Source organism: Salvelinus namaycush, unplaced genomic scaffold (assembly GCF_016432855.1).
Source record: "Salvelinus namaycush isolate Seneca unplaced genomic scaffold, SaNama_1.0 Scaffold353, whole genome shotgun sequence".
NCBI lineage: Eukaryota > Metazoa > Chordata > Actinopteri > Salmoniformes > Salmonidae > Salvelinus > Salvelinus namaycush.
In genome coordinates, this window is record NW_024060486.1 from 165,437 (window position 1) to 190,865 (window position 25,429).

The 25,429-nt window shown below is 42.7% G+C and overlaps 1 protein-coding gene across 1 annotated transcript in view; it reads right to left on the reverse strand.

The window, feature by feature from the left end:
* The window catches only part of LOC120040450 (protein kinase C epsilon type-like), a 41,855-nt gene that overhangs the window by 10,590 nt on the left and 5,836 nt on the right, over positions 1 to 25,429 (reverse strand). The window contains exons 2-3 of the mRNA XM_038985597.1: positions 2,804 to 2,942; positions 761 to 949 (exon numbers count right to left, since the gene is read on the reverse strand). Of these exons, the coding sequence (XP_038841525.1) occupies positions 761 to 949; positions 2,804 to 2,942 (328 nt within the window). The remainder of the gene's footprint in view (positions 1 to 760; positions 950 to 2,803; positions 2,943 to 25,429) is intronic.

Here is a 25,429-nt window from a genome sequence, read left to right on the forward strand (position 1 = left end):
CCACAAGGCTTTGCAAACAGGCAGGGGACGGCCAAAGTAAACGCATGACTTGTGATGGAAAAAAGATCACACAGGAACTTGGGACACACACACAAACTAACACACTCACAGGAATATCCTGCAACACTAAAACACAAATATAGAATTACACAATGTCCATACACACCAGCAAACAGGACACAAATGAAAAAGCACGTAATTCACATCCACACACAAGCACAGGACACTAACAAATATTACACCCCCCCCCCCCCCCACACACACACACAGAAAGCCGGCCGCGTTCTTGGAAGAGGAGGACCCTCTGAATGCTGGGGCGGTCCACCCCTGCCTCCCCGATTGTGCGATTACACAAGCCCCGAAACCACCAGAGAACACAAACACGCTGTTCTTTTCCCACATGAAGTGCAACGTCTCCCAGGCCTCTCTCCCCAGCCCACACAGCACTGCACAGCCAGTCTGGTTCTCTGAACTGACTCCACACAGCCCTGCTCATCCTTGCTCCTCACTCTGCTAATCACTGAACACCACTTTACTACCTCACCAGAGACAGGCAGAGAGAGAGAAAGAGACAGCAGGAGGAGGAAGAGGAGGAGACGACAATAAGGTAAGGTGTGGGGAGGAAAGGGGGGCTGATAAAGAATAAGTGAAATAAGGAGTGGGAAAGATATGAAGAAAGAGGGGATAAAAAGGAGAGCAAAGAAGGATGGTTAGAGATACAGGCAGACTAGGACAGGGAGGTATACTGTAGGTTACTGACCGCTTTCAGGATGGAGACGGCCTCCTTGCTTAGCCACACTGGGTAGAGGACATCATCGTGGAGAATGGACTCAAACAGGTCATCCTCATTGTCAGCCTCGAAGGGGGGCTGGCCCGCCATCATCTCGTACATAAGCACCCCCAGAGCCCACCAGTCCACAGAGGGGCCATATTCTAGCTCCTGTAGGATCTAAACACACAGGTGGACAGGAAACAATGTAACACCATCTCATAAAAAAGCTCCTTTAGGATCTAAAAAACACAGGGGCACAGGAAACACTAACACCAGCTACACTACAGCAGGATTTATATGGTAGTAAGGGGGGACAGAATACTTGTGACACCAGCTCATTAGGGATGATATAATGAGAGAATGAGTAGAACAAATGAGTACATGAGTTTGATTGATTGAGTGATAAATTGAGTGATTGATTGAGTGATTGAGTAATTTATTGATTGATTAATTTAGTGATTGATTGAGTAATGTATTGATTGATTGAGTAATTTATTGATTGAGTGAGTGATTTAGTGATTGATTGAGTAATGTATTGATTGATTGAGTAATTTAGTGATTGATTTAGTAATTTATTGATTGAGTAAATTAGTGATTGATTGAGAAATTTAGTGATTGATTGAGTAATGTATTGATTGATTGAGTAATTTATTGATTGAGTAATTTAGTGATTGATTGAGTAATGTATTGATTGAGTAATTTAGTGATTGATTTAGTAATTTATTGATTGATTGAGTAAATTAGTGATTGATTGAGTAATTTATTTATTGATTGAGTAATTTATTGAGTGATTGAGTGAGTAATTTATAGAGTGATTGAGTGAGTAATTTATTGAGTGAGCTTTTTTTTAATGAAACGGTGAGAGAGAAGCAGACTAGAGGGTAAAGAGTGGAGTCAATGAAAGAGTACAGCATGTGAGAGAGTAACTTATGGAATTGATGGTTGAGTACTGTCAGACTGTCCCAGATGAATCGGTGGTTGACTACTGTCAGACTGTCCCAGATGAATCGGTGGTTGACTACTGCCAGACTGTCCCAGATGAATCGGTGGTTGACTACTGTCAGACTGTCCCAGATGAATCGGTGGTTGACTACTGTCAGACTGTCCCAGATGAATCGGTGGTTGACTACTGCCAGACTGTCCCAGATGAATCGGTGGTTGACTACTGTCAGACTGTCCCAGATGAATCGGTGGTTGACTACTGTCAGACTGTCCCAGATGAATCGGTGGTTGACTACTGCCAGACGAATCGGTGGTTCAGTACTGTCAGACTGTCCCAGATGAATCGGTGGTTCAGTACTGTCAGACTGTCCCAGATGAATCGGTGGTTGACTACTGTCAGACTGTCCCAGATGAATCGGTGGTTGACTACTGTCAGACTGTCCCAGATGAATCGGTGGTTGACTACTGTCAGACTGTCCCAGATGAATCGGTGGTTGACTACTGTCAGACTGTCCCAGATGAATGGGTGGTTGAGTACTGTCAGACTGTCCCAGATGAATGGGTGGTTGAGTACTGTCAGACTGTCCCAGATGAATGGGTGGTTGAATACTGTCAGACTGTCCCAGATAAGTGAGTGGGTGGTTTACTGTCAGACAATCCTAGATGAATGGGTGGTTTACTGACAGACTGTCCCAGATGAATGGGTGGTTTACTGACAGACTGTCCCAGATGAATGGGTGGTTTACTGACAGACTGTCCCAGATGAATGGGTGGTTTACTGTCAGACTGTCCCAGATGAATGGGTGGTTTACTGTCAGTCTGTAGAGGGTAGAGGGTGGAGGGTAGTGGTTAGAGTGTAAAGAATGAAGGGTAGTTAGTAGAGGGTAGTGGGTAGAGGATGAAGGGTAGTGGATGGAGGGTAGTGGGTAGAGGATGAAGGGTAGTGGGTAGAGGATGAAGGGTAGAGGGTAGAAGATGAAGGGTAGTGGGTAGAGGGTAGTGGGTAGAGGATGAAGGGTAGAGGGTGGAGGGTAGAGGGTGAAGGCTAGTGGGTAGAGTGTAGTGGGTAGAGGGAGGGTTGAGGTTTACCTCAGGAGCGATGTAGTCAGGGGTCCCGCAGAAGGTGGTGGTGGTGACTCCGTTGAGGATCCCCTCCTTACACATGCCAAAGTCAGCCAGCTTACAGTGGCCATGTGCATCCAGCAGGATGTTATCCAATTTCAGATCTCTGGAGAGACAGAGACAAAATGAGGTCTGAGAAGTCAGAGTGAAGCAGTTACAGAGGTCAGAGATAGAAGAGTCTTAATCTGTCATAGAGACAAATGAGACAAAAATAAATAAAAAGTCACTGTGTCATCACATTTATTGGAGATGTATAGATCTGCCACTCTAGCACGAAATAGGGGAGGGGTGGTAGGGTTAGGTGAAAATAATGCATTTTTAAAAACTGCCATCACTGCTGAAAAAAATGATAGGGGAAACACTGCAATGCCAAATATACTATCAGTGTTCTTACTCAGTGAACAGACACAATGCCAAATATACTCTCAGTGTTCTTACTCAGCAAAAATACACAATGCCAAATATACTCTCAGTGTTCTTACTCAGGAAAGACACAATGCTAAATATACTCTCAGTGTTCTTACTCAGTAAACAGACACAATGCCAAATATACTCTCAGTGTTCTTACTCGGCAAAAAGACACAATGCCAAATATACTCTTGGTGTTCTTACTCAGTAAACAGACACAATATCCAAATATACTCTCAGTGTTCCTACTCATTGAACAGACACAATGCTAAATATACTCTCAGTGTTCCTACTCAGTGAACAGACACAATGCCAAATATACTCTGTGTTCCTACTCAGTGAACAGACACAATGCCAAATATACTCTCAGTGTTCTTACTCAGCGAAGACACAATGCCAAATATACTCTCAGTGTTCTTACTCAGCAAAAATACACAATGCCAAATATACTCTCAGTGTTCCTACTCATTGAACAGACACAATGCCAAAGATACTCTTAGTGTTCTTACTCAATATACTCTGTGTTCTTACTCAGCGAAAAGACACAATGCCAAATATACTCTCAGTGTTCTTACTCAGCGAAAAGACACAATGCCAAACATACTCTCAGTGTTCTTACTCAGCAAAAAGACACAATAACACATATACTCTGTGTTCCCACTCAGTGAACAGACACAATGCCAAATATACTCTCAGTGTTCCTAATCAGTGAACAGACACAATGACAAATATACTCTCAGTGTTCCTACTCAGTGAACAGACACAATGCCAAATATACTCTCAGTGAACAGACACAATGCCAAATATACTCTCAGTGTTCTTACTCAGCGAAGACACAATGCCAAATATACTCTCAGTGTTCTCACTCAGCAAAAAGACACAATGCCAAATATACTCTCAGTGTTCCTACTCATTGAACAGACACAATGCCAAAGATACTCTTAGTGTTCTTACTCAGTGAACAGACACAATGCCAAATATACTCTCAGTGTTCTCACTCACCAAAAAGACACAATGCCAAATATACTCTCAGTGTTCCTACTCATTGAACAGACACACTCAGTGAACAGACACAATGCCAAATATACTCTCAGTGTTCTTACTCAGCAAAAAGACACAATGCCAAATATACTCTCAGTGTTCCCACTCAGTGAACAGACACAATGCCAAATATACTCTCAGTGTTCCTACTCATTGAACAGACACAATGCCAAATATACTCTCAGTGTTCCTACTCAGTGAACAGACACAATGCCAAATATACTCTCAGTGTTCTTACTCAGCAAAAAGACACAATGCCAAATATACTCTCAGTGTTCCCACTCAGTGAACAGACACAATGCCAAATATACTCTCAGTGTTCCTACTCATTGAACAGACACAATGCCAAATATACTCTCAGTGTTCCTACTCAGTGAACAGACACAATGCCAAATATACTCTCAGTGTTCTTACTCAGCAAAAAGACACAATGCCAAATATACTCTCAGTGTTCCCACTCAGTGAACAGACACAATGCCAAATATACTCTCAGTGTTCCTACTCATTGAACAGACACAATGCCAAATATACTCTCAGTGTTCCCACTCAGTGAACAGACACAATGCCAAATATACTCTCAGTGTTCCTACTCAGCGAAGACACAATGCCAAATATACTCTCAGTGTTCTTACTCAGCAAAAAGACACAATGCCAAATATACTCTCAGTGTTCCTACTCATTGAACAGACACAATGCCAAAGATACTCTTAGTGTTCTTACTCAGTGAACAGACACAATGCCAAATATACTCTCAGTGTTCCTACTCATTGAACAGACACACTCAGTGAACAGACACAATGCCAAATATACTCTCAGTGTTCTTACTCGGCAAAAAGACACAACGCCAAATATACTCTCAGTGTTCCTACTCATTGAACAGACACAATGCCAAATATACTCTCAGTGTTCCTACTCAGTGAACAGACACAATGCCAAATATACTCTCAGTGTTCTTACTCAGCAAAAAGACACAATGCCAAATATACTCTCAGTGTTCTTACTCAGCAAAAAGACACAATGCCAAATATACTCTCAGTGTTCCTACTCAGTGAACAGACACAATGCCAAATATACTCTCAGTGTTCCTACTCAGCGAAGACACAATGCCAAATATACTCTCAGTGTTCTCACTCAGCAAAAAGACACAATGCCAAATATACTCTCAGTGTTCCTACTCATTGAACAGACACAATGCCAAAGATACTCTTAGTGTTCTTACTCAGTGAACAGACACAATGCCAAATATACTCTCAGTGTTCTTACTCAGCAAAAAGACACAATGCCAAATATACTCTCAGTGTTCTTACTCAGCAAAAAGACACAATGCCAAATATACTCTCAGTGTTCCTACTCAGTGAACAGACACAATGCCAAATATACTCTCAGTGTTCCTACTCAGCGAAGACACAATGCCAAATATACTCTCAGTGTTCTCACTCAGCAAAAAGACACAATGCCAAATATACTCTCAGTGTTCCTACTCATTGAACAGACACAATGCCAAAGATACTCTTAGTGTTCTTACTCAGTGAACAGACACAATGCCAAATATACTCTCAGTGTTCTCACTCAGCAAAAAGACACAATGCCAAATATACTCTCCGTGTTCCCACTCAGTGAACAGACACAATGCCAAATATACTCTCAGTGTTCCTACTCAGTGAACAGACACAATGCCAAATATACTCTCAGTGTTCCTACTCAGTGAACTGACACAATGCCAAAGGACTTTCCAAGTATGGAGGCCAAGAGCACTATGAGGTGCTATCTGCACTATGGAGGCTACTCTTGGCTCACACGTACAGTATGCGCACAAACACACACACACTGTTCCACAGACACAGAGTCGTGTGTCTCGCCATCGCTCCTCTCCTTTATCGAGGGCAGTGAGCGAGAGATGGAGGGTGCTGTTGGAAATGGCAGGAGGGGAGGAACAGGAGAAGATAAGAGGTCTCTGATGAAAGATGCCAGGGAGTGGCATGAAACCAGTCAGGTCAGGGTTTGATGGTTGATTGCTGAAAATATGTCAACATCTTTTAACAGATGCCATTCAGCCCAAGGTGTTTTCACAAAACAGCCTCCCCGACCTGGGAGTGTGTGTGTGAGTGTGAGGCCGTTACACAACTGTTCTGTTTCAGAGAGACCTAAAAGGGACACATCAACAATCTGCATGATTCTCCTTGGGAGTGAAGTGGTAGGTTTAGGTGGGTTCATTCATCCTTATAAAACATTGATTAGTGCAGGTAATATTACTATAGAGCAGTGTTACAATTATTTGTAAGGGGGCCACTTTGGCTTGATACAATCATTCATAGGGTCGTACAGATCTTGAATTTGTTGTACTTTTTCTTCCAATATTAGCAATTATCAATTGAGAGCAAATTCAGAGCAGTAGAGCATATGCAATTGATTTGATGTACAGCACACCACAAATATATACACACAAATCAAATAGGCTACATCACATGTATAAGACCCATATTAAGGGTTACCTCAGTAGTTGGATGAGTGAAAATGTCCCTTCTGCACCTTGACTGAATTCATTCTAAATGTATAGTCTGTTGTTGCTATCCTTGTGAGGCAATTAAGATGAGCATTGGTCAGTCTGTTTCTCTGTTTTTGTTTCACAATGTTCATTGTTGAGTCCCTTCTCCTTCCCTCGCATGTTTGTGGCGCCGTCAGTGCACACAGATGCCAGATTTGACCAGTCAATATTATTATCAGCAAATAATGGAACAAGGGCTTTCAGAATATCCTCTCCTCGTGTTTGTCCTTGAAGGGGCAGTAAACATAAAAGTTCCTCTCTGAACAACTCGTTTTGAGGGAAACGGACCCAAACACATAATCGGGCAATGTCTCTTACATCAGTGCTTTCGTCAAGCGCAATACTAAAACACGACGCCACGGGTATGTCAGTAATCAGTTGCTTACCGATGTCCTCGCCAATGTATTATATGCCTCTTGTTATGGTCGAGTCTGAGAGTTACAGTCCCTTAATTTGCTTTAAAATAGCTTCCTTGTTTGTGAAATTAGCATACACTATTTCGGCTGAGGCCCAAAACTTTTTGGGACAATATCCGCGTCTGTGAAGGCCTTCTTGTTTCTCGCCAGTATCCAAGCAATCTGTTGCCGCTGTCGTTTTCTCTGCAACTGTGCTAGATCTGTCCATAATTTGTTGTTGTCCTTTGAGTTGCGCTATTTTGTTGTTTCTGAAGTTGCTTTGTGGCGGATATGTTTTGTCAAAGTGGGCATGGTGCGACTGGAAATGTTGCTCTAAATTTGCTCGTTTAAAACAATTGACTGCCTTCTGTACTGGCAAATAAGACAAAGTGAGCTAGTCCCATTATGCAGTACAAAAAATACTTGTATGTCAATTTCTCTTGGAACCTTCGGTGTGCTTCTTGAATCGACCGTATCCTTCTCTTAGCCACCGGAGCCACGCTATTTTGGCCTTTTCTGTTAGCTACGTTAGCTAGCTGCATTTCCCCGCTGCCATCTTCCTGATTTTCCTGGTTCTCCGGTGGTTGTTTGTTCATAGCTGTCACGTTGTTCTCCATCTCTTTCCCCTCATTTTCATTGTCAATAGATTTACGTTTCTACGTTTCAAGATTAGCTAGTAGCAAACTGATGTCGGTCGCTGTAGCTGAGCAGTTGCGTACTATTTTGGCAAACGTTCTATTGCGGCCTTTCTGTTCAACAGCTGCGCTATACTGCCATCTATCTGCCGTCCAAGGAACAATATATTTATTCAATGTAGTGATTCAGGCATGCATTAAACACTTTGAATTGAAATTGTATCATTGTTATGTATTATGAATGGAAAATAGGAAAATCACAGCGAGCCGCAAATTAAGGGCTCATGAGGCCCAATGTGCTATGTATGAATATGGCAACTCAACTATGCTGTGACAATCGGGGTTGATGTAATAACATCTGGTAACATCTATTGCAAGAATTCAAAAAGTGTTTGAATACATGCATGCACTCTTACAAGCCCCACGTTTTGTGCTAAGCCCTCATGTTCCAAAGATGTTCCAGACGTTTCCATCAGGACATCTCCCCCCTCTCTCAACCCTCTCTCTCTGCCCGAATCCCTATGTCTTTCCATATCTGTCAGCCCACCCTCTCTTTCCACCCACCAGGTCACGTCGCCTCATCTGTGTAATTACTTTGTTGATATTTTACAAATGTTCCATCCCGAGAATATATCACTTTTCTCCCGGGCAACCAGGTACTTCCTGCCAAAACCGGACGTGTCATTCAAAAGCATTATAAAGCATATAAATAGCCCTATGTCTGGATTTGATTAGAGCTTTGATCAAAAAGTATATCCTGAGCCTGAGCCATACATTAAATACACTTTATGAGCCCTACATTAAAGACATTTAATGAGCCTAAGCCTAAAACAGTCCAAATGATTGTGCCATTATCCAATATATATAAGACATAGGCTACTACACATTACCCACGACAGAAAAACATAAAAGCCCATAGATGTAGATAGCTATTTGCTCTCTTGGGTAAATAAATGAAACTATCTCCAGTAGGCTAATCTTTTTGAGTGTGAACTGTATCACTGCACTGTATTGTACACTGAGTATACAAAACATTAAGGACATCCAGTGGTGGAAAAAGTACACATACTTGAGTAAAAGTAAAGATACCTTAATAGAAAATAACTCAAGTAAAAGTCAATGTAACCCAGTAAAATTTTACATGAGTAAAAGTCTAAAAGTATTTAGTTTAAAATAGACTTAAGTATCAAAAGTAAATGTAATTGCTAAAATATACTTAAGTATCAAAAGTAAAAGTAAAGTTATAAATCATTTCAAATTCCTTATATTTAGCAAACCAGACTACACCATTTCAATTTAAGGATAGCCAGGGGCACACTCCAACATTCAGACATAATTTACAAATGAAGCATGTGTGTAAAGTGAGTCCGCCAGATCAGAGGCAGTAGGGATGACCAGGGATGTTCTGTTGAGAAGTGCGTGAATTGGACCATTTCCATGTCCTACTCTAAGCATTTAAAATGTAACAAGTACTTTTGGGGGTCAAGGAAAATGTATGGAGTAAAAAGTACAATATTTTCTTAAGGAATCTTGTGAAGTAAAAGTAAAAGTAGTCAAAAATATAAATAGTAAAATAAAGTACAGATACCCCCCCAAAATACTTAACTACTTTACACCATATTCCTAATATTGAGTTGCACCTCCACCTTTTGCCCTCAAAAGAGGCTCAATTAATTGGGGAAAGGTGTCGAAAGCGTTCCACAGGGATGCTGGCCAATGTTGAATCCAATGCTTTCCACTACTGTACCCTTGCCCATTCAAAACCTTCTGAATGGCACACACACAATCCATGTATCAATTGTCTCAAGGCTTAAAAAGCCTTCTTTAACCTGTCCCCTCCCCTTCATCTACACTGATTGAAGTGGATTTAACAAGTGAAACCAATAAGGGATCAAAGCTTTCACCTGGATTCACCTGGTCAGTCTATGTCATGGAAAGAGCAGGTGTCATTAATGTTTTGTACACTCAGTATATAATACTGTATTATATGGACTGGAATTACACACATCGTTCAAACCATGACAAAGCAGGGAGAGAACATGCGATTCTGGTGCAGTACATGCAGCCTACAAAGTTACAAGTATAGGCTAGTGAATTAGATTTTAATTTTGAAATATAATAGGGCCTATTTGTATAATTAGTAGGCTGACGCATATACTGTATACCTTTCATAATATTTCCCCTGATGTTATTAGCCTACTGTCAATAGGTGTATTGGAGGCGAAGTCAGGTGCAGGAGAGCAGAGTATAATAAACAGGTGCACTTTTATTATAGTTCCAAACATGAGAGCATTACAGAAAACAAACGCGCTAAAAAAACGGACCATAAAAGTAAAGTGCCTAAATTAACACCACATAACATGAAAAGAATTACACACAAAACATGATGGGAAACAGAGGGTTAAATACAAGTAGCTTGATTGGGAAATGAAAACCAGGTGTGTATGGAAACAAGACAAGACAAATGGATATATGAAAAATGGAGCGGCGATGGCTAGAAAGCCGGTGAAGTCGATCGCAGAACACCGCCCGAACAAGGAGAGGAGCCGACTTCGGCGGAAGTCGTGACACATACTTCCTATTTCTTTCTTTATTGTCGCTTCCTTCATTCCTCGCTTTCAACAGTTAAATTAAATACGTTTCGTTGTCCTTATTTTCATAATTCTAATGACATCCTTGAATAATATTGGACTAGAATTAAATGCAGAAGGCTTTCTCCTCTCTTCATGAAGATTGAATGGTTATGAGTCTGAATAAATAACTGCTATAGCCTACTGCCATTGCGCGTTCGCGCTTCTTTCAAACTACCTGTGAGTTCTACTGGCCGCTATATTTAACATTCAGCAAACAAGAGCTTGCATCGCTCTTCGAATGGTCTATTGGTATAAGAAATGCTAAAAAAAATGGTACTCCAAGAGCAAAGGAGTGGTTTTTAAGGAGAGGCCAGCGGAGCACAGGTGCGTGGGTATTGCGCAAGAGACAGAGGGTATAAATTAGAAGCTTATTATGCATAATCCATCATTAATTATAAAATATAAGGCTAATACTGCAGTGAATGTATTACCTGAAAGAAGTAGGCTAGGACATCTATATACAGTTGAAGTCGGAAGTTTACAAACACTTACGTTGGAGTAATAAAACTCATTGTTCAATCACTCCACAAATTTGTTGTTAACAAACTATAGTTTTGGCAATTCGGTTAGGACATCTACTTGGTACATGACACAAGTAATTCTTCCAACAATTGTTTACAGACAGATTATTTCACTTATAATTCACTGAATCACAACTCCAGTGGGGCAGAAGCTCACATACACTAAGTTGACTGTGCCTTTAAACAACTTTGAAAAATCCAGAATATTATGTCATTGCTTTAGTAGCTTCTGATAGGCTAATTGACATAATTTGAGTCAAGTGGAGGTGTACCTGTGGATGTACTTCAAGGCCTACCTTCAAACTCAGTGCCTCTTTGCTTGACATCATGGGGAAATCAAAAGAAATCAGCCAAGACCTCAGAAAAAAAATTGTAGACCTCCACAAGTCTGGTTCATCCTTGGGAGCAATTTCCAAACGCCTGAAGGTACCTCGTTCATCTGTATAAACAATAGTACGCAAGTATAAACACCATGGGACCACGCAGCCATTATACCGCTCAGGAAGGAGACGCGTTCTGTCTCCTTGAGATGAACGTACTTTGGTGCGAAAAGTGCAAATCAATCCCAGAAAAACAGCCAAGGACCTTGTGAAGATGCTGGAGGAACAGGTACAAAGGTATCTATATCCACATTAAAATGAGTCCTGTATCGACATAACCTGAAAGGTCGCTCAGCAAGGAAGAAGCCACTTCTCCAAAACCTCCATAAAAAAAGCCAGACTACAGTTTGCAACTGCACTTGGGGACAAAGATCGTACTTTTTGGAGAAATGTCCTCTGGTCTGATGAAACAAAAATAGAACTGTTTGGCCATAATGACCATCATTATGTTTGGAGGAAAAAGTTTTTGGAGTTTTGGCTTGCAAGCAGAAGAACACTATCCCAACCGTGAAGCACGGGGGTGGCAGCATCATGTTGTGGGGGTGCTTTGCTGCAGGAGGGACTGGTGCACTTCACAAAATAGATGGCATCATGAGGAAAGGAAAATTATGTGGATATATTAAAGCAACATCTCAAGACATCAGTCAGGAAGTTAAAGTTTGGTTGTAGATCGGTCTTTCAAATGGACAATGACCCCAAGCATACTTCCAAAGTTGTGGCAAAATGGCTTAAGGACAACAAAGTCAAGGTATTGAAGTGGCCATCACAAAGCCCTGACCTCAATTCTATAGAAAACTTGTGGGCAGAACTGAAAAAGCATGTGCGAGCAAGGAGGCCTACAAACCTGACTCAGTTACACCAGCTCTGTCAGGAGGAATGGGCAAAAATTCACCCAACTTATTGTGGGAAGCTTGTGGAAGGTTACCTGAAACATTTGACCCAAGTTAAACAATTTAAAGGCAATGTTACCAAATACTAATTGAGTGTATGTAAACTTCTGACACACTGGGAATGTGATGAAAGAAATAAAAGCTGAAACAAATTATTCTCTCTACTATCATTCTGACATTTCATATTCTTAAAATAAAGTGGTGATCCTAACTGACCTAAGACAGGGCATTTTTACTAGGCTTAAATGTCAGGAATTGTGAAAAACTGAGTTGAAATGTATTTGGCTAAGGTGTATGTAAACTTCCGACTTCAACTGTATGTGCACATGTTTGTTTTGGGCTTCGTCCCCATCATGTTCATGGGTCTAAGGCACTGCATCTCAGCTAGAGGTGTCACTACAGACAACCTGGTTCAAATACAGACTGTATCACAACCGGCCGTGATTGGGATTCCTATAGGGTGGCGACCAGCGTTGTCTGAGTTTGGCTGGTGTTGGCTGTCATTGTAAATCAGAATTTTTTCTTTACTGACTTGCCTAGTTAAATAAAGGTAAAACATTTTTTATTTTATTACGTGTGCTATTTTGGGAAGAGAAATAAAAAAAAAAACTATTTTTGCATTCCTACACCTGTCTCCTATCATTATACAACGTGACATGCCTAATGTCAAGTAGGCATGGGCTGTGTCCGAATACCTGTACTTGTGTTCTAAATAGGAGACATTTTGCGTTTGCGAAACAATTAAGTTTTATAGTATGTGAAGGGAAAAAAAACATCTTTATGCTTTAAATGACAGATGACATACTAATTTTGACTTTTCATCTAGTAGAATTTTCTGCACACTATTGAGGAAGAGAATCGTCTTTTGAGATCCACGTGTGTCTGACAAAGAGTCGCGCTTTACCAAAATGAACCAATGGCAGGAATCAATGCAATTGAGCATTAGATGAGGCATTCTCAGTAGGATGAGCCTATTATGCTGATATGTGTTGCTTACTGCATTCGTTTTTTTTAACAGTACATTCTAAATAGTACAGTATGTAGTTTAGTACACAGTATGAAGTTTAATTAAGTAGTATGGAAGCCAGATTTCGGACACAGCCATGGTCTCAAAAAGACATTTTAGTACAAAGGCACTTGTAGCTTTAAGGTCAAGCTAACCTTGAAAACAATTTTCTTTTCAATTTCCTTTTCCAATTATTTCAGTTCTAAAAATGAATCTACCTGCGGCAAGGAAAATGAATACAACACAATGACCCAGCAAGTCTTAAATGAGCTATTTGATGTAGTCTGCACAATAGATGATGACAATGATCAATGATTTTATTGCACAGCACTGTGTACCAGTGCTCTCTTCGTGTGTAGCAGCAGGTGTTCAAGAGCGCTAATGGAATGATAGTTATTTGAAGAAGTTCATTGAGTATACCCTGTGACGGTTACACTTAGATAACCTGGGTGCCAATGCCAATGTTTTTGCTTTGACTGAATTTGTTGTCGTTGAATAATATAATATATAATATGCCATTTAGCAGACTCTTTTATCCAAAGCGACTAACAGGTGTGCACTCTTAGAAAAAAGGGTTCTTCGGCTGTCCCCATAGGAGAACCCTTTGAATAACTCCTTTTGGTTCCAGATAGAACCCTTTTGGGTACCATGCAAAACTGTTTCCAGAGGGTTCTACATGGAACCCAAAAGAGTTCTAACTGGAACCAAAAAGGGTTCTACCTCAAACTAAAAACGGTTCTCATATGGGGACAGTCGCAGAACCCTTTAAGTGTTGCAGGTAGAAGTCAGTCAGGTACCAATGCTATCATGTTGGTAGTTTGATCAAAGTTCTGGCCCTTGAATCTCTCTTTACTTCCTTGCACAATCAGCCCATTTTGCTCTAGAGAGAAGGCCTTTTGGAGAGAAATCACATTACAGAAATTGCAATGCTGCAAGGCATTTCTCAAATGTTAAATAGCTTGGAAATTATCTTTTGAGTCTTAAGCTGGCTGGTGAGTAGTTAAAATCAATGATTGCTTCAATATATTTCTATGTCGACATTACAACGGATAACATATCATACCATGCACCAACATGGGCCACATCTCTCATGAATAAAAATAAAATAAAATCTGACATTAAAACCCCAACAAGAAACTTGCGTCAGAGTGTGCTTCCAACCAAAAAACTCCAACTGAGATTATTGCTGGCAAAACAGAAAGCAAACAGCTGTACGAGTATATAGTTGAAGTCAGAAGTTTACATACACCTTAGCCAAATACATACATTTATACAACAGTTTTTCACAATTCCTGACATTTAAGCCTAGTAAAAATGCCCTGTCTTAGGTCAGTTAGGATCACCACTTTATTTTAAGAATGTGAAATGTCAGAATATTAGTAGAGAGAATGATTTGTTTCAGCTTTTATTTCTTTCATCACATTCCCAGAGGGTCAGAAGTTTACATACACTCAATTAGTATTTGGTAGCATTGTCTTTAAATTGTTTAACTTGGGTCAAACGTTTCGGGTGGCCTTCCACAAGCTTCCCACAATAAGTTGGGTGAATCTTTGCCCATTCCTCCTGACAGAGCTGGCTTGCTCGCACATGCTTTTTCAGTTCTGCCCACACATTTTTTATAGGATTGAGGTCAGGGCTTTGTGATGGCCACTCATATACATTGACTTTGTTGTCCTTAAGTCATTTTGACACAACTTTGGAAGTATGCTTGGGGTCATTGTCCGTTTGGAAGACCCATTTGCGATGTTGCTTCAATATATCCACATAATTTCCCTTCCTCATGATGCCATCTATTTTGTGAAGTGCACCAGTCCCTCCTGAAGCAAAGCACCCCACAACATGATGCTGCCACCCCCGTGCTTCGCGGTTGGGATGGTGTTCTTCGGCTTGCAAGCCTCCCCCTTTTTCCTCCAAACATAACGATGGTCATTATGGTCAAACAGTTCTATTTTTGTTTCATCAGACCAGAGGACATTTCTCCAAAAAGTACGATCTTTGTCCCCATGTCCAGTTGCAAACCGTAGTCTGGCTTTTTTATGGCGGTTTTGGAGCAGTGGCTTCTTCCTTGCTGAGTGGCCTTTCAGGTTATGTCAATATAGGACTCGTTTTACTGTGGATATAGATACTTTTGTACCTGTTTCCTCCAGCATCTTCACAAGGTCCTTTGCTGTTGTTCTGGGATTGATTTGCACTTTTCGCACCAAAGTACGTTCATCTCTAGGAGACAGAGCGCGTCTCCTTCCTGAGCGGTATGATGGCTGCGTGGTCCCATGGTGTTTATACTTGCATACTATTGTTTGTACAGATGAACGAGGTACCTTCAGGCGTTTGGAAATTGCTCCCAAGGATGAACCAGACTTGTGGAGGTCTACCACTTTTTTCTGAGGTCTTGGCTGATTTCTTTTGATTTTCCCATGATGTCAAGCAAAGAGGCACTGAGATTGAAGGTAGGCCTTGAGATACATCTACAGGTACACCTCTAATTGACTCAAATTATGTCAATTAGCCTATCAGAAGCTTCTAAAGCCATGACATAATTTTCTGGAATTTTCCAAGCTGTTAAAAGGCACAGTCAACTTAGTGTATGTGAGCTTCTGACCCACTGGAATTGTGATACAGTGAATTATAAGTGAAATAATCTGTCTGTAAACAATTGTTGGAAGAATTACTTGTGTCATGTACCAAGTAGATGTCCTAACCGACTTGCCAAAACCTTAGTTTGTTAACAAGAAATTTGTGGAGTGGTTAAAAAACTAGTTTTAATGACTCCAACCTAAGTGTAACTTCTGACTTCAACTGTACATATGGTAAATGAACAGGAACTACTGTCACCATTGTCAGGACCTTTACTCAGGATGTTGGCAGGCATAGAAATGTTATATTACACACGCACGCTGCGCACGCTGCGCACGCACGCACGCACGCACGCACACACACACACACACACACACACACACACACACACACACACCAATCAGGCTCAATTGAGAGCATTTCCTGTGTTTCATGTTAATCTTGTGGAGTGATTTTTCCATTACGTACACAGCAACCCTCTCTGCTCTGACAGTTAACCTCCCTCCCTCCGCTTCAAATGAGCTCCCCATTCAGCCCAAAAGACACAAACACACAGGCATATGCACACACACATATGCATGTACGTACACGTGTGCGTATGCACACGCACAAACACACACACAGGTTAGTGTTTTTTTGTCATGAATCTTGTTACACAGCCACAAAGCCGTTCATCCTAAACCTAACCTTCACCACACTGCTAACCCTAACCTTAAATTATGACCAAAAAGCACATTTTTGTTTTCATAATTTTTTTACAATGTAGCTAATTTTGAATTTGTAGGGGGAAATCTAAGGGGAAATTGCTCAGTTCTGCCTCCAGGACTCCAACAATAAATGTCAACCTACGCGTGCACACACACACACACACACACAAATTATTCACTAGGACCCATGGACCAGCCCATGATCAATAGTGAGTAAGTACATTTCCTAGAAGTTCTAAAAAGAGACATAATGAGAATAGCTTTGAACATGAGACACGACCCCTGCTGTGCAGACACTGGTTCAAATACTTAGAAGAACAAACTGCCCTTAATATTTATTTATATCTGGAAATATTGTTGTCTGTCCACGCTAAAGTACAACTGAACCATATTAACCAAGTCGTTTTAAGTACACAACTACAGCTGAACCATATTAACTAAGTAGTTTTAAGTACACAACTACAGCTGAACCATATTAATTAAGTCGTTTTAAGTACACAACTACAGCTGAACCATATTAACTAAGTCGTTTTAAGTACACAACTACAGCTGAACCATATTAACTAAGTAGTTTTAAGTACACAACTAAAGCCGAACCATAAGTAGTTTTAAGTACACAACTACAGCTGAACCATATTAACTAAGTAGTTTTAAGTACACATGTCACGTTCCTGACCTTGTTTTCCTTTTGTATAGTTGTGTTTAGTGGGTCAGGACGTGAGCTGGGTGGGCAGTCTGTGTTGTTTGTTCTATGTTAAGTGTTAGGTTTAATTGACCTTGTATGGCTCTCAATCAGAGGCAGGTGTTTTACGTTTTCCTCTGATTGAGAACCATATATAGGTAGGTTGTTTCACATTGTTTGTTGTGGGTGGTTGTCTTCCGTGTCCGTATGTCTACCACACGGGACTGTTTCGTTTGTCGTTCATGTATGTAGTCTGTTCCTGTTCGTGCGTTCTTCGTCTATTGTAAGTTCTCAAGTCAGGTCTGTCTACATCGTTTATTTGTTTTGTAGTCTGTTAAGTGTTTGTGTTTCGTCTTACTTTATTAAAACTCATTATGTCAAACTATCACGCTGCGCATTGGTCCTCTGATCCTTCTCGCCTCTCCTCGTCTGAGTAGGAGGACGAAGTAGACGATCGTTACAGAACCACCCACCAAACAAGGATCAAGCAGCGGGGAACAGGGCAGCGACAGCAACAGCAGAAATCCCAGGACTCCTGGACATGGGAGGAGATCTTGAACGGAGAAGGACCCTGTGCACAGGCTGGGGAGGAGCGATATGAGGAGGCAGCAAGGCAGCGCGACAGGTACGAGAGGCAGCCCCATAATTTTTTTGGGGGGTGGCTAGAGAGGAGTGTGGCTAAGCCAGGTAGCAGACCTGAGCGCACTCCTCGTGCTTATTATAAGCAACGCGTCACTGGTCAGGCACCGTGTTATGCGGTTAAGCGCACGATGTCGCCAGTGCGTGCCCATAGCCCGGTGCGCTATAGGGCAGCCCCCCGAAAGTGTCGTGTGAGTGTGGGCATCCAGCCGGGGCGTATTGTGCCTGCTCAGCGCGTCTGGTCTCCGGTACGCAGTTTCGGTCCAGGGTATCCTGCGCCGGCTCTGCGTGCTGTGTCTCCGGGGCGCTGGGAGGGTGCAGTGCGTCCTATGCCTACGCTTCGCTCGTACCGGGCAAATGTGGGAGTGGAGCCTAAGGGAGAGGTGCGCGTAGTAGGCACTAGATCTCCAGTGCTCATCCACAGCCCGGTTCAACCTGTGCCTGCACTCTGGAGGGTACGGGCTGGAGTAGTACTCCAGCCTGGGGGAGTGGTGCCAAGGCTTTGCACCAGAGCTCCAGTGCTCCCTCACAGCCCGGTCCTTCAGGTGCCTTTTAACATCAAGCCTCCTGTAGGTCTCTCCAGCCTGGTGGGTCCTGTGGCAGCCCCACGCACCAGGCTGTCTCTCCGTCTCCTCCCTACAGGTGTGCCAGTCTGCCCAGAGCCGCCTGCACTGCCAGTCTGCCCAGAACTGCCCGTCTGTCCCGAGCTGTCAGAGCTGCCCGTCTGTCCCGAGCCGTCAGAGCTGCCCGTCTGTCCCGAGCCGTCAGAGCTGGCTGTCTGCCCAGCGGCGCCTGAACTGCCCGTCTGCCCAACGCCGTCTGAACTGTCCGTCTGCCAAGCGCCGCATGAACTGCCCGTCTGTACTGAGCCTTCAAAGCCGCCCGTCTGTACTGAGCCTGCAAAGCCGCCCGTCTGCCATGAGCCTTCAGAGCCGCCCGTCTGCCAGGAGCCGCTAGAGCCTTCCGCCAGACAGGAGCCGCTAGAGCCTTCCGCCAGACAGGAGCAGCCAGAGCCTTCCGCCAGACAGGATCAGCCAGAGCCTTCCGCCAGACAGGATCAGCCAGAGCCTTCCGCCAGACAGGATCAGCCAGAGCCTTCCGCCAGCCATGACCAGCCAGAGCCGTCAGCCAGTCATGACCAGCCAGAGCCGTCAGCCAGCCATGACCAGCCAGAGCCGTCAGCCAGCCATGACCAGCCAGAGCCGTCAGCCAGCCATGACCAGCCGGAGCCGTCAGCCAGCCATGACCAGCCGGAGCCGTCAGCCAGCCATGACCAGCCGGAGCCGTCAGCCAGCCATGACCAGCCGGAGCCGTCAGCCAGCCATGACCAGCCAGAGCCGTCAGCCAGCCATGACCAGCCGGAGCTGCCGTCCCTCAGTCCGGAGCTGCCGTCCCTCAGTCCGGAGCTGCCGTCCCTCAGTCCGGAGCTGCCGTCCCTCAGTCCGGTGCTGCCCCTAATCCCGGTGATGCCCCTTAATTTAGGTGGGTTTAGTTGGAGGGTGGTCATTGGGAGGGGGATACGGAAGCGGGGAGTGACTATGGTGGTGTGGGGACAGCGTCCGGAGCCGGAGCCGCCACCGTGGACAGATGCCCACCCAAACCCTCCCCTTGAGGTTGAGTTTTGCGGCCGGAGTCCGCATCTTGGGGGGGGGGGGTAATGTCACGTTCCTGACCTTGTTTTCCTTTTGTATAGTTGTGTTTAGTGGGTCAGGACGTGAGCTGGGTGGGCAGTCTGTGTTGTTTGTTCTATGTTAAGTGTTCAATCAGAGGCAGGTGTTTTACGTTTTCCTCTGATTGAGAACCATATATAGGTAGGTTGTTTCACATTGTTTGTTGTGGGTGGTTGTCTTCCGTGTCCGTATGTCTACCACACGGGACTGTTTCGTTTGTCGTTCATGTATGTAGTCTGTTCCTGTTCGTGCGTTCTTCGTCTATTGTAAGTTCTCAAGTCAGGTCTGTCTACATCGTTTATTTGTTTTGTAGTCTGTTAAGTGTTTGTGTTTCGTCTTACTTTATTAAAACTCATTATGTCAAACTATCACGCTGCGCATTGGTCCTCTGATCCTTCTCGCCTCTCCTCGTCTGAGGAGGAGGACGAAGTAGACGATCGTTACAACACAACTACAGCTGAACCATATTAACTAAGTAGTTTTAAGTACACAACTACAGCTGAACCATATTAACTAAATAGTTTTAAGTACACAACTACAGCTGAACCATATTAACTAAGTAGTTTTAAGTACACAACTACAGCTGAACCATATTAACTAAGTCGTTTTAAGTACACAACTACAGCTGAACCATATTAACCAAGTCGTTTTAAGTACACAACTACAGCTGAACCATATTAACTAAGTAGTTTTAAGTGCACAACTACAGCTGAACCATATTAACTAAGTAGTTTTAAGTACACAACTACAGCTGAACCATATTAACTAAATAGTTTTAAGTACACAACTACAGCTGAACCATATTAACCAAGTCGTTTTAAGTACATGCCCGATTCCAATGAGAGTTATCCGAGACCTGAGCATTAAAATGTCATGTTATTCTTTCTCCAGATTACTACACCTAAATTCCCGAGCTAACACGCAGATCCCAAATGGTGTCCATATAGAGAATATGGGCTATTTTCCTTCAGATAATTATTGAAGTTGGTGCAAAAAGAACCATACTTTTTGTCAGAAAATCACCTATTGACATAGCAATACATGTTGCATGTTCAAGTTCAACATGCATAAAGATGGCAATAGGGTAGGTGAATGAGGGAGAGAAAGAGGGAGAGAAAGTGGGAGAGAAAGGGGGAGAAAGGGGGAGAGAGGGAGAGCAAGGGAGAGAAAGAGGGAGAGAAAGCTGGTATACATGAGGACAATCCGTGGAGGTGTCTGAATAAAGGTCAAAGGGAAGTCATGGAGAACAGGCATTATGTGGGACAGTCTTCAATGGTATGGTATCTGGAGTAGCTATACATGGCTGTTTATTTTGATTGTACTGTATGCATGTCACACGCACACGTAGGTGGTATGTTTGTATGTCTGCATAGTGTGTTTATTGCCAGGTTCATTAGTTTAAGGTTTATGAGTGTGAACTGAGCATGTACAGTACACAATATGTGGTTGTATACATGGCTTGGTGGTACATGTGAGTATGATTGCGTGTGTATTGTGCTGTGCTCTGTTGTGAGTGCCGCCCATAGAGGCTCCAGTCTCACGTAAGCTTGTGCAGAGCGAGGAGGACGGACAGATAGCCTGGTGATAGACTCCTCCCATCTCCCCCCCCTTCTATAGTGGCATACAGCCGACTGCATGCCAGTCCAGACTCGTCCCACATCACTAACAGATCAAACTGCTACTGTCTCAAACAAAACTTAGCCACTGTTTTCTTTTCTCTCTCTCAGAAGTGGGGGGTGAGGGGGAGTCATGTACCTACTTCCCAGAGTATTCCCAAAAGGGTTGTTTGTATTCTTGGTTGGTGTGCTCAACAGGTCACAGAGAGGTAAGGCTGAGTCAACTCAGGTTAAGCATGTGGCGTTACGTTAGAAATGTTGTAGACCTCCCACGCAAAGGTGCGTGCATCACATTCCTCAATCCTGGCTTTCACTGATTTCATTGATTTGCCAAGTCCGAAACAAAGCGAAATCCACTGACAGAATACGACAGAATAGCCTTGAGTGGAAATCATAAAGACTTCTTCATTGTCATCCTACGCTCAATGACTACTCTCTGGAAGACAAAGCTGACGCTTGCAGAGCTCTACAATATCAAATGCTTGAATAACAAATGGATTTTGTTAAAGGTAGACTCAGCGTTATGACGTTGCAACAAGCAGCACCGCAGATATTGCGATGAGCCCAATGCAAGACTTTGCTCTCACACAGTCACACAGGGTATCTGTGCATGTGTGCGGGTTCGCTTCACGCTGCTACAATGTGGTAGCTACGGCACCAAAACAGCAAAGTTTAGCCTTGCGCGTCAATACTTTTAGTTGTTGCGGAAATTTACCCACTACTGCTGTTTATTACTTTGTACATCGCTGAGTGTACCTTTCAAGCTAAAACTTGCTCCCTGACATTATTAATAAACACTGAAATAAATAGTCATTCAGACAATACGTCGAATCAAAAAGGCACCAAGAAGGCTGGCTATACTCTGCGCTGCTAAAATCACGTAGCCAGAACCCTTTGATTAGGAACAGGGACAATGAGTCCAGACTATAGTCTCACCCACTTTCCTGTCTTGAACACAAGCTCACTGCACAGCCCAGAGAGAGAGAGAGTAAGCGACAGAGAGAAGGAGAGAGAGTGAACGACAGAGAGAGAGCCAGAGAGAGAGAGAGAGGGGGAGAGAGACAGTGAGAATAAGGGGGAGAAAGGGAGAGAGATAAAGAGCACCTTCAACCTACAGTACATACTGTAGCCAGACTATTATTCTTTTGATTTTACACAATACACAATTCACACCGGCTGGTCACTTCTTAGCCTGGTAACTACCTACACATATTGACAGAAGGAATTTCATGACTTTTCCATGACTTTTATACAAATTTCCATTACCAACAATTGGCAGCGTCTATGTATGTACACTCAGTGGCCAGTTTGTTAGGTACATCTAGTACCGGGTCGGATTCCCTTTGCCTCCAGAACAGCCTGAATTCTTCAGGGAATGAAAATGTTGCTCAACTGGTATCAAGCAACCTAACGTGTGCCAGGAAAATATTCCCCACACCATTACACCACCACCACCATTGTCACCAGGCAGGATGGGGCCATGGGCTCATGCTGCTTACGCCAAATCCTGACTCTGCCATCAGCATGACGCAACAGGAACCGGGATTTGTCAGACCAGGCAATGTTTTTCCACTCCTCAATTGTCCAGTGTTGGGGACCACCTGCCGAGTGGAGCTGCTTCTTCTTGTTTTTATCTGACAGGAGTGGAACCCGGTGTGGTCGTCTGCTTCAATAATAGCCCATCCGCTACAAGGAAGCACGAGTTGTGTGTTCCGAGATTCCGTTCTACACACCACTTTTGTACTGCGCCGTTATTTGCCTGTTTGTGGCCCGCTTGTTAGCTTGCACGATTCGTGCCATTCTCCTTCGACCTCTCATCAACGTGCTGTTCTCGGCCACAGGACTGCTGCTGACTGGATGTGTTTTGTTTGTCGCACCATTCTCTGTAAACCCTAGACACTGTCGTGCATGAAAAGTGCAGGAGGACATCCATTTCTGAGATACTGGAACCGGCACGCCTGGCACCGACGATCATACCGTGCTCAAAGTCGCTTACGTCACCCGTTTTGCCCATTCTAACATTCAATCGAACAGTAACTGAATGCTTCAATGCATGTCTGCCTGCTTTATATAGCAAGCCACGGCCACGTGACTCACTGCTAGGAGCGAAACATTTTAATTGAACGTGTCAGCCAGATAGCCACTCACAAAGTAAACTACCGATCAATGTCCATGGTGCTGAAATTGCAACATGTCTATGCAGCTGCATGACTATCAAATCGATGATAGGCTTTCTATGGTGCAATGGCTCAGCTTTGCTTTAGCTAATGGATAAATGTTTATTGGTAGGTCTATTTGGTCGTCATTTTCTCAGGTTAAGCCTAACATTTCACAAAGATATACAAGGTGTCGCAATGTTGCCATTTTTAGACTGCTGGCTGGTGGTGATAATGCAATTACTTTTTCAGTAATTCATGTTGGAAATTTAAACACTGCAGATTGTCAAATACATTTTCCATACAACAGAATACTAATCAGGTACCAATAGATTTTTTAGAATATATAGCTGTCCTGTATAGGCTACCTGAACGTGCAAGACTTGAGCCATCCTTGTGCTCTCTCCCAGCCCCAGATAGAAAGTTGTTGTGTGCAAAAACAGTCTATTAATACCAAATAATACAGTCAGTCCACCCTCAAAACACTAGCGTACTAGGGATTGTTTCATTATGCAGTGTACTATCTATAGCTATATACTGTATTTAGCTGCTATTTACACTACCGGTCAAAAGTTTTAGAACACCTACTAATTCAAGGGTTTTTCTTAATTTTTACTATTTTCTACATTGTAGAATAATAGTGAACACATCAAAACTATGAAATAACACATATGGAATTATGAAGTAACCAAAAAAGTGTTAAACAAATCAAAATATATTTGTATTTGAGATTCTTCAAATAGCCACCATTTGCCTTGAAGGACACATCTGCGGTTCGACTCATCCCAAACCATCTCAATTTGGTTGAGGTCGGGGGATTGTGGAGGCCAGTTCATCTGATGCAGCACTCCATCACTCTCCTTCTTGGTAAAAATAGCCCTTACACAGCCTGGAGGTGTGTTGGGTCATTGTCCTGTTGAAAAACAAATAATAGTCCCACTAAGCCCAAACAAGATGGAATGGCGTATCGTTGCAGAATGCTGTGGTAGCCATGCTGGTTAAGTGTGCCTTGAATTCTAAATAAATCATCAGAAAAGCACCCCTACACCATAACACCTCCTCCTCCATGCTTCACGGTGGGAAATACAAATGCGGAGATAATCCGTTCACCTACTCTGCGGTTTGAATCAAAAATCTCCAATTTGGACTCCAGACCAAAGGACAAATTTTCACCGGTCTAATGTCCATTGCTCATGTTTCTTGGGCCAAGCAAGTCTCTTATTCTTATTGGTGTCCTTTAGTAGTGGTTTCTTTGCAGCAATTCGACCATGAAGGCCTGACACACAGTCTCCTTCACAATGTCTGTTATTTGAACTCTGTGAAGCATGTTTTTGGGCTGCAATTTCTGAGGCTGGTAACTCTAATAAACGTATCCTCTGCAGCAGAGGTAACTCTTCCATTCCTGTGGCGGTTGTCATGAGAACCAGTTTCATCATAGCACTTGATGGTTTTTGCGACTGCACTCAAGGTTCTTGAAATGTTCCGTATTGACTGACCTTCATGTCTTAAAGTAATGATGGACTTTCGTTTCTCTTTGCTTATTTGAGCTGTTCTTGCCATAATATGGACTTGGTCTTTTAACAAATAGGGCTATCTTCTGTATACCGCCCTACCTTGTCACAACACTACTGATTGGCTCAAACACATTGAGAAGGAAAGAAATTCCACAAATTAACTTTTAAGAAGGCACACCAGTTAATTAAAATGCATTCCAGGTGACTACCTCATGAAGCTGGTTGAGAGAATGCCAAGAGTGTGCAAAGCTGTCATCAAGGCAAAGGGTGGCTATTTGAAGAATTTCAAATCTAAAATATATTTTGTTTTGTTTAACACTTTTTTGGTTACTACATAATTCCATACATTTATTTCATCCATATGTGTTATACAATGTGGAAAATAGTAAAAATAAAGAAAAAGCCTTGAATGAGTAGGTGTTCTAAAACTTTTGACCGGTAGTGTAGGTCCTATTTATAAACTTTTTAAAATAAAAATTACACATCAAATTGACTTACAACGAGGAAAAATGTAGTCGGCTTGAGGATAAATTCAGCCACTATTTATTGTTGAACTCAGCAGGTTTTGTCTGGCTAATAGC